This window comes from Agrilus planipennis, unplaced genomic scaffold (assembly GCF_000699045.2).
Source record: "Agrilus planipennis isolate EAB-ADULT unplaced genomic scaffold, Apla_2.0 scaffold705, whole genome shotgun sequence".
NCBI lineage: Eukaryota > Metazoa > Arthropoda > Insecta > Coleoptera > Buprestidae > Agrilus > Agrilus planipennis.
Genome location: NW_020439358.1, coordinates 730 through 11,483, shown reverse-complemented (window position 1 = coordinate 11,483; position 10,754 = coordinate 730). Strand labels below are relative to the sequence as shown.

General features: G+C 32.5%; 1 protein-coding gene across 1 annotated transcript; it reads left to right on the top strand.

The window, feature by feature from the left end:
• Positions 1–937: 937 nt before the first annotated feature.
• Positions 938–9,790, top strand: LOC112905759 (ras-related protein Rab-3-like). The gene is made up of 3 exons (XM_025978798.1): positions 938–1,003; positions 9,241–9,359; positions 9,561–9,790. The coding sequence occupies exons 1-3, from the start codon at positions 938–940 to the stop codon at positions 9,763–9,765; spliced, it is 390 nt and encodes a 129-aa protein (XP_025834583.1). The 3' UTR covers positions 9,766–9,790.
• The last annotated feature ends 964 nt before the right edge of the window (positions 9,791–10,754 follow it).

The following is a 10,754-nucleotide window of genomic DNA, read 5'->3' as shown; positions in this document are numbered from 1 at the left end:
GACACTACCATTAATAATATGTTTGCTCAATATTTTTCCGGTGGAAACCTAGCTTTTCGTTTTGGATTATGTCACTGACGTAAGCGCAATGTCTCAATAATTTTGCTCTAAGTAGATTTATTTATTGGCAGTTAGAATGGCATGAAACAATAAAAATGTAACTATGAGGTGTGTTCCTGTGTTAACGTCCAGTTATTAGAGAAGAGTCTCATTTTTGAGTCAACTAAGTTTCTTTTTTCTTTTTGGAAAGTCTATTCATCAAAAGTGTTTTGGCAAAGAACGTTATCATTAATAATTTGAAAACTTTTGCGTAATAATAAAACGCAATTTATGAAATGGTCAGTGTCACTGTATTACGTATACTTACATATATCCCCGGACTATAAATACAACAAACATTTCTGCCTGCATAGAAGATATTTTCAGCTTTAATGCTAAAAACCAACATGTGTACTATATACGTATGTACATGTATTATGTAAATTACAGTCGGTACTTCTCTAATTTTGTTCAGTTAGTTGCCGCATCTTTTCACACTCAACGACGATAGTTGAAAGATCCTATTAATTCCGTTTTTTTTTTTAATAAAATACACGTTGTAACTTCTTGATAGATTATACGTAGTCTGAGCCAAGCTTCATCTTAAAATGACTCCGAATCAGCTGATGTGACCTAACATTCAAAATTAGCCTCTCAGAACGACCCAGTTGTGAGCATGAATCATACACACTTCATATTTTATGGTAAATTGCTTCCTACTTTTGAAAGAATACAGTACGTGTATGATTTTTTTCAGAAGACAATTGTTTAATCGTGTTAAAACAGGTAATAACCAGCGGCGTCTCGTTGATATGTTCTGCAGGGGGTACAGTGATGCTGTGACCAGTTTCATCGAATTTAATGACATTCGAGGACGATTAGTCTTTTAATATGAACAATGAATAACCAGGAGGCCGTCGCGAATCCGAATGCCTTAGCCATGGAGAAGACGATCTTTTTAAAAGTAAATGAAGTAAACGTTTACAATACGATATTAATCTATAAAGTTTTAATGATGATAGTGAATTTACTCAAAAGATACCCCATACACCGTGGCGTGATGCGATAGACCAAAGTTTGTTTCTTTTCTATTATTGAAATTGAACTGAGAACACGCTCTTGGGTTCTTTATAACGTAGCTGTCCCTGGTATGAACCACTTCTGCGAATTTATTAAGAATGATGTTACTGTGCTAATGGAACTGTTGAACTTCATCTTTAAATTAGACAAGAAAAACAAACTTTGAAGTTAAAATATAACAACAGTACACGGTGTCTCGTCAAGTTGTTAATCACTGTAGGTATATTGTATAAAAACTGATCGACTTGTATGTATTTTGTTTAAAAGAAATTAAAAATAACGAATTAGGTTGAGTTAAAATATTCTTTCAAAAAATAATAGAAGTTGTTACTGAAATAAAACCTATTGTTCTGGGGATTGCGAGCCACTTGTGGTTCTTTGGGGAAAATGTAGTGTTACGGAAGTCAATGAGGAAAAGACACCTTCTCATACATGCGGGACTAATTACAGACGTATTAGAAGCAAAAGCAGGAAAAAAGAGGGGAAAGAAAGATCTATATTCGGTTACTGTTATGAAATACAGTACATAAAGGATGTGGGATGAACCAGTTTTCGGGAAAAGTATAAGATAAGGATAGGAAGATGCCAGTCTTCGGATTCTTTGATGTCTTAGTTAACCTATTTTCCTTAACAATTTCGTTCTTCCACATCAAAAATAAATGCTGTCAATGACGATTTTCCGTTTAATCTAGGAATCAACGTGGTACTGGCAATGTTTTATAGCTTTTATGATTAGTTCTCTTGAGGAGATTAATCTAAGAAGTAAAGATTAAAAAGAATTATATTCAAGGTTCGCTGGAATACTATACATGTAATTAACTGTTACGCTACTAGTAGTGATGTCAATATTGTAACTTGACATCACTAGCTACTACTAATCCATGCACTTGTTCGAAGTAAAACGGAAACGAAAAGTTAAAAGATCACTCAGTCTCCCTTGCTGCTGCTACTGTTTTATGCTGTAGGTTCGATCATAAGCATATACATATAGTATATGTTTCAACACAAACCTCCTGCAATGTAAATTGTATACTTTACAGGTCAAGGAACCTACGTGGAACTATTAGCTTATGAGAATTTAAAACATACACTTTTGCACCTTCTTCCTAGTTTTCCACTTCGGGAATGAATTGTTTATAAGCTTTCTTCATCCGAGAGTTCGCGATTGTACCGACGAATGACAGATAGTGAAGTGTAATAAATTTATTTTTATGTGGCCATCTGTACCCTCAATAAACATTTTCAGACAACGAAAAAAAAACACTTTTGAAACTGCGTCTAAACAGAGACATAATAATAAAAAAGAAGCGAGCGTGTACACGCGTAAGAAGTGAAACTTATTTATATTGTATATTATAGTAGAATTTTTTAACAAAATTGGCTTAAACTATTGCATTAACTAATTACTAAACACCAGAAAAAATAATTTTTAAATATGACACTGGCAGATAACCACGAGTTTGTCTAATATATCGTATTTGATGTTTGTCCGATATCAAACCCCTATGGTGAGATTGCTTAGCTATTTGTGAATAGTTATACATATTTGTTAGGTTTTTCTCGTAATGTTTTTATGAATAGCTTATAAGGGATATCTCACTTCATTATCGTTTTTTTTTGTATGGGTCCTTATGAGTAATCTAAGGGGAAATCCTTCTATTGGTTCATGTCCTTTATTTGCCGGATGAGGCTTACACTCCAATGGGGCATATGAATTCTATCAGTTTTCACGAAGACATGCTATTTGTTATTCTTAATCCTTTAGACCAGTCGTCCTTCATAGAGCTGAAACCTGAATTAGAGATAGAAAAAGAGGGAAAAATAACCAGTTTCGAGAACAAAATTTTACGAAATATTATTGGATACAAAGAGGATAAAGCACAATCAGTAAATTAGAGAACTTTCCAAAAAGTCACGGATGGAGACAGTAACTAGAAGTAATAAGCTGAGATAGATCAGCCACACCATCGGAAGAAAAGAATCAAGCACCGTATATGAAAAATGGGAGGGAAATCCGATAGGAAGGAGACCACAAGGTACTCTGAAGAGATGTTGGAAAGTCCAAAAGCTAAGAAAGGCATGTCTAAAATGAGAATCACGTAAGCGTTTTGGTGAGGACAATGGAATGGAATATATAAGACAGAAGGATGTGGAAATACAGCGATGGTAATGCCAAATAGGTACCATGTAGATACCCATGACCATTACTAATAGTTTGAGGGAAATTAAGGGGTTTTTGGAAGTAAAATTCCTTAATCAATAAACTGAATTGTACAAAGTATGATCCATGTTATCTAGGGGAAGAAAAATTCATCAAAATTTCGACATCATTACGAAAACATTTTATATTAAACATGCAAATTAACATGAACTCTTATCAGACCTGCATAATTTTATGTTGTATACAGCAAACTAAGTTGAATTTTCTTAAATACATTTATTAATAAAATTCTAACAATTGTTTCGACTTTTCAGTTTTTATAAGAATTGTACTAAACTCTCCACACTCGTCCTGCCTACAAAATTAATATAAAGACTGGATAAAAACGTTGGAACGAAACAGTGAAAATTACATTCATTAAATTGTTACTTTGTCATTGTCAAAGCTCGGAAAGCCTTGATACATCACAATTCACAAAGAATAATTTGTTACAACTGCCTGAGTAGTATTGTAGTAGTTAACAGGTGAATTTTCAACAAACCTTTTTCAACGTAACGTATTCTTTTAACAAAGCAGGTGGGCGGAAAATTTTATTTAAAATAAACACGTGTTGTACAAAATATCTGCCAAAAAGTCAAATTGTCCTTTGTTTCATCACCGAATTCAATATTTTGCTGAGTTTCACAATCTAATTAGGGTAAAACTATCTTTTATAAATCAATGTGTAAATTGGGTCACAAAAGGTAAACAATAACAGTTTTTTAATGGGAAATCCTGTTTTTATGAGAGCTATTCACAAATTAAGGGCACTATTGCCAAGGGTTTGGATAAAACTAATATTAAACTAACGCAGGGTGATTTAGATGCGGTAACTTTGTAATTAATTTAAGGGTTAGTTCCATCATGATATCTTAAATCATTTCAAAGATAATGGTGTTAGTCTTAAGTCCAATACCATTTCGCTCTACTGTGACTTCTTCAGTTGTAGAATAGTAAAGCCGTGTTTTTAACTTCGTATTTAAATAAAATAGAGCTGCAATAAAAATTAAAAACTTCTTCTCTTTCAAGGAAATTCAAATTGTTAATAGACAGGGTAGTTTTTTATTGAAACAGAGCATACATTTGTTGTTAATGAGAAATTTGCGTGTAGAAATGACAATTCCTAGTGGTAATTCCTGGAATTGGTTACTGTATTTATGTGTACATTTTTCACTATAGGTACCTGACATCAATAATAATAAAGGAAACATAAAAGAATGAAATTACGCTCACGCAATAGACTGACACAGGTACATTTTGTGTACAGTTGACAATAATATTCACTGTACGAGTATAATTTGATAGAATATTTCTTTGTGCCTAACTGATAATGATTCCACGTCTTAAAAAATGGATTTGTGGAAAAGCGATCCTTTATGGTTTTATTTTTATCTCAGCACGGCTCTTATTTCTATGTACATACGTAAGTATGTGGTTTATGGTAAAAGGAAATGTACGTTGGCGTTATTCAAATTTGATAGTACGAACGAACAAGACGATATTCGACAGGTATAAAATGGAAAGAGAAACACGAAGTAATGATAGCTTTAAAGTGGCTGCCATACAGGCGTAAACTACAGTCTATACCTAAGCTGTAATTTTATATTACGCGATAAAATAATAGATAAGTATGTTCGTGCGTTGTCCTTATTACTACTTTTAACTGAAATTACCATACTTTCTACCGAATTTCCAATCATAATGGAAAACCTTTTCGATCACATTATTGTTTAATGAAAGGGATTACATAAAAGCAGGATCTTTGGTCGAAGAGCAAAAAATACAACCCGAACATATTAGGTCCATCTTGATCTTTATACGTCGATATACAAGGATAGGGTGAAAATTTTCTCGACTGGCATTGAAAAGATTACCAGGCTTACAACAAAATTCAAATCAGTACCCTATTAAGACACCTGTGTTTGACATTTTATTAAAAAAGACGCCTTTGACATCTTATCATAAAGTTTTCAGTCTAAACGCTTCCTTCTTATTTCGAGCCGATTTTCGCAAAAGTTTATCGTTGACATCTTCGAAAAAATTGATAAATTGGAAAATAGTTTAATTTAATTTAAAACCAACTAGAAACTCTTGAGATCACATTCTACAAAACTGATGATGAAGACGACTCAAAACGAAATCCGACATTTAAGAATTACGGTGAATTAACAATTTAATAGGTTTTAGACTTAGAATAGAATACTAATTTTTAAAAAGCAGAGTAAAAAATACATAGGAACCTTCACATATTGAATTGTTACATGTTTAACATTAATAATAAATAGAAACATTCTATAGCTGTCGACTTGTGGAATGACAATACACAGGGTGTTCCAGCTGAAAAGACTTTTCTGTTAACAAAACAGACTAGAAACAGAAAATTATTTTGTTTTATAAATGGTTGTTGTTTTAGGTTAATTAAGGGAATTGTTAAACATTATTAAATACTATTAGTGTTTCTAAAACATTTTGACAAATAGTGTGTTAAGTGACTTAATATAACTAAAAAGTTATCGGCTGAAAATTAAAAGTTAACTGTATTGTATCACCCTGTAGATTGTTTGTAACTTAACTAAAAATCTAACAAGTAAGTACATATTACCTCAAATAAAAGCTAACAGTAGATCACCGTTGCGCTGTTTGATTGCACGAGTTCTTCAGCGTCACTTTAAACATTAACAAAAACAATTCAAATAAGAACAATAGGAATCACAACGGAACAAAAATTGTTATTTTACGGGGGACAACTGATGGCACTTATGTAACTAAGAGTTTTTGGCAAAATTATGAGTGCGGATTGGAATATGCAATGAGTATCGCGTTATTTCCGTGGCCGAGGTCGGATCTACAACTATACGACACGGACCCGTTGTGTATGTGTAGTGTACCTAGCGTCGCGGCGACCGTCGTCGGACGTCGGGACGCACACTGTGTTCGCGGTTTAATTCGCAGAGCGCCCGTTGCTGCACTGTGTCGTTTGTATTCAAAGCGTTCAAATGTTGTACCTGAAAGCACTCGTACGCAGGCGTATTGTCAAATGTCGTTGCAACTATTTATATTATACAAGGCTATAATAAAAATATTGCATATACATTAAAATTAGCGAACTAAATATTAGGAAGAGAGTCAGTCAAGGATGCACATATGTTACCGCCACTTTCTAATCTACACATCGAAGACGCGATTAACATAATTAAAGACAGGACAATTGTAGGGGTAGATATACAGGGGCAAAGGATTAGTATGCTTAGATTTGTAGATGATATAGCAGCATTAGCATCTAGCAAGAAGGAGGAGTTAGAGTTAGAGATAGCCTTATATTAATAAAAGTAAAACAAAAATACTGGTATGCAAGGGAAGAAACAGATATATAAAGATATGAGACGAAAAATTAGAAGAAGTGACCGATTAAGTCTGATGAAGTCTTAGGACTGACGATCTTATGATTATGATATATTAAAACAATTTACACTAACGGCGATAGTTCCTTTAAATGACACAGTAAAAAGTAAAAACGTTTTACGTCAATGTCGCGATAGGGAAAAATTACTTACATACTAATATGATACATGCCTATACACAATTTGATACATATCTACACACAATTAAGACTTCGAAAGGTATTTCAACACGTTCGATAGAAGACGATTTCTAATCAACCAATATAACCCGCTATAAAGCGGTGTGTGTGGTTGAAGGCGTAATAATCAAGGAGGATGTTAAGGGAGTATGTATGGACCTTCCCCTTCGGAACTGAAAGTGCATGGATAAAAATAAAATATAACTAAGTACTATATTAGGTATACAATTAATGACTTTCTTTAGGTCGTATGAACAAGCCTATTTCCATTAAGTTTTAGAGTTCATGTTATACCGTACCTACAGGAGATGTTTGAAGGTTCATGAATTCAAATCTCATTATCTTGTCATTTGAATTATTTTTCAAAACGTTGCTCCACTTCGCCAAAAACTCTTGTTCCAAAACTTTCATCAGCTCTGCTATGATAATGTTTGACTCTGCTTTAATGAAAAAAAGATGGTGAATTTTGAATAATTTCACCTTCAATTACTGNAAACTAAATATTTTTTTGTTTCGAAGTTGAAATCAAGGCATATTCACTGCCAAAAGTCAGTTAAAAATTTTCTATATTATTCGTTATTTCTTATTTTATTCGAAGTTTTTGGTCAAACTCATGATAAGCTGCAAAACCTAATTAATCACGAATTTCAAATTTTATGTACTCTTGTTTCCGATTGTACCTCCCAAACATCCTTAAGTTAGGTAACATCCTATAGATAAACACGCTCTTTTCTTTTTCTTGTCTTCTAACTTAGAATATATTTTTATAAAGGAAATGATAAAAGAAGATGAAAATAAAAAATTTCGAGAATTTTTTCAATATCTAATCTCGCAGAGAGATTATCCTTAAATGGTTTATTTTATTAAAGTCACCATGCGGCGTTCGCTAATTATGTGTAAAAGTGAGAGTAAAATCTTGGAATCGTCTCTTCCATGAAGGGATTCCAACCACCCTAATCTGCTTAGATAAGGCTTAAACATTTATAGAAGTAGGTAAACATGTAATATCGTTTTTAATTAGGTAATGGATTCGACGGTAGGTGAGTATGCAGATAGACAGATACGTAAATACAGTAGTTTGTTTGTTTGCGAGTTTTGTTAATTTCATTAGTGCTAGGGCAGACGAGTAAATAATTGAAATAAATTCCTGTGAAAAATTTACCGTTGTCGTGCCCGACAGACATTTTTCCTTTAAACAGAAGAACTGCAGACTTACAGGTACAGGGTGATCCAGACTTTTTACAGGGTGATCTAGTAAATGTGGCAATCACAAGTTAGATTGTGTTTACAAATTTTTATACAGGGTGGGAAATTACTAAACAAAAAATGGTAATTCACTTATAAATGAACTGCTACTTATTAGAATTCAATAATTCACCACTTAGGCGTTGCTATATTTTAGAAAAAATATTATAAAACCACACCTACTTAGTTGTAGCTTAAGTTACTATCTTTGTAGTTATGAGTAGACTGTGAAAATTATTTAAATGTAAGCAAATTTATCTATTCCATTTATATGTATTTTATTTTGTGGCAAACTCTGTATTTGATAAGAAACCTGTAGATTATTAAAAATTGAGTTACTATTAATAAATGAGATTTTATTTTTGTATATTCAAACTGTGAATGAAGTAATTATTAAACTAGATATTAGTTTTGTTCTGTATTAAAACTGCATTAAAACAATTTGAAATGGTATCTTACCTGGCACCTCCACCAAATTTACAAAATTCTTTTCTAAGAAAAATACAATAGACTTGAAACAATTTAAGGCAAAATAAACAAAAAGTCAGTGTTCATTTCACAAAACAACGTTAATGATAGTTGTTAACCTATTTAATTTTTTTTCTTTTTTTACTGAATTAGAACAGCTACAAATGAAGAATATTCTTACTGCAAAAATATTAATATAAATAGAGTATTGTTTGTGTTAAATAAAGAACCTTCCCCTTAGCTGTTATCATATACATAAATAGTACATTATTTAGTTTAAAAATACGCTCTGTTCCAGTTATAATACTATTTTTAATCATATCGCACAATTCATGAATATTTAATTAATTGATCGGAGTTACCAACTGTTGCATCAGTGTTATCNAGACCGGATTGAGAGACGGAGACTCGAGTCTCGCTTTCAGAGACCCTGAGAGACTGAACATTTTTATCTCGGGGGTAATTAGAATTGAGACAAGAAATGCAAAATTAAAACATTAAAAGGCTATAATAACAATACAGTTAAAAGTTGAATTGAATTGTTTCTTGTTTTTTACTTTTGTTGTTAAAATGTTTCATATACCGAGTACTGCGAATAGTCTTAATTTAAGATTTGGTAAATTTTTAGGACACAGCAGGTCAAGAACGCTATCGAACGATCACAACGGCTTATTATAGGGGTGCAATGGGATTCATATTAATGTATGATATAACCAATGAAGAATCTTTCAACAGCGTTCAAGACTGGTATGTACTTATGTAGAGTAACATTTAATTAAGTGAAAACTTCAGCAACATATTATGATTTCGAACTTACTAGGTCCCATCAGCACGCATAGGTAACCAAAGAAAGGTTTCTGTTTTTTGTTTGTATCATATGTTGAATTTAAAAGTGATTGCCTTCAGATTTAACCCGATAATTGATTCCAAATGCTTTTTCTATTTTAGGGTCACACAAATTAAAACCTATTCGTGGGACAACGCACAGGTAATTCTAGTAGGGAATAAATGTGATATGGAGGACGAAAGAGTAATTAGTTTCGAACGGGGAAAGCAACTGGCCGAGCAACTAGGGGTGGAATTTTTCGAAACTAGTGCTAAGGAAAACATTAATGTTAAGGTAAATTTTACATTATATGATTACTTTTTATAATCGCAGTAACTCAAGCCTTAAATTATTGTTCTTAAAAAAAGGGAATAATTGAAAAGTTTAAACAAAAGCTTTTTTAAGAACGAGTTGTGTATTACAGTTTATGCAGATTGAAAATTATAACTCTAGCCTGGATAAGCCTTAGGCTAAAGATGAAAGTAGGTAAAGAACACTGGCAGGGTTGCTCCATTAAAGCACAACAAAGGGGTTTTGATTAATTTCTTTTCGTGTAGTTGCGATAAAGGGCTACTGTTAATTTTTGATATAAAATTAATCGATTGTATGTCGCAGTCACAATAAAACATGACGAGTAGTTGTGTTGGATGAATAGTAAAACTCATTCGGATTATTGTAGGTTGTATTTGTAATATCCAAATAGAGTAGGCAACGCATCGCCTTGCTCTTACTGAAACTGATATTAACAAAACAGTTAAAAGTAAGATAAAAATACTGGTATGCAAGGGAAGAAAAAGTAGGGAAAGGGTGAATATAAAAATAGGAGACGAAACATTAGAAGAAGTGGCTGATTTTAGGTATCTAGGAAGTCAGATAAGTCAGAACGGAAGGAGTAGTAGGTTCATGAAGTGTATCTAAGCTAGTTGCATAATTAGGTAATACTAATTTATTAATGGAAGGGAACAGTTTGATTAAACATTATTTCAATATTAGTAAAAGTTATTTTAAGAATCCTATCTACTGTAGTTAGCGTAGATGACTTGGCACTAATGAATTTAGCGGAAATAATGTGTTGGTTCCGTTTATCGTATCAAATTTCCTGCTCTATTTATCAAAACCACCTGTTGGGTACGAAATTTAAATGCATTAAACTTGCAACAGCTAGTTAACTAATTTTTAATGTACGTTATGTAGGTAGATACATAAACGAAATAAATAAATAGGGCCACTGACAAATTTAAATATAAACCTCCTGTATATTACTTTAAAAGTTACCATAAACGAAGCCCTTCATCTTTGTACAAAACGAGTTTGAG

Coding starts and splice junctions, on each gene's coding strand:
- LOC112905759 (XM_025978798.1), top strand. CDS start 938: ATGAATAACCAGGAGGCCGTCGCGAATCCGAATGCCTTAGCCATGGAG. Junction 1,004..9,240: donor AGAAGACGATCTTTTTAAAA/GTAAATGAAGTA, acceptor GTAAATTTTTAG/GACACAGCAGGTCAAGAACG. Junction 9,360..9,560: donor TTCAACAGCGTTCAAGACTG/GTATGTACTTAT, acceptor TTTCTATTTTAG/GGTCACACAAATTAAAACCT.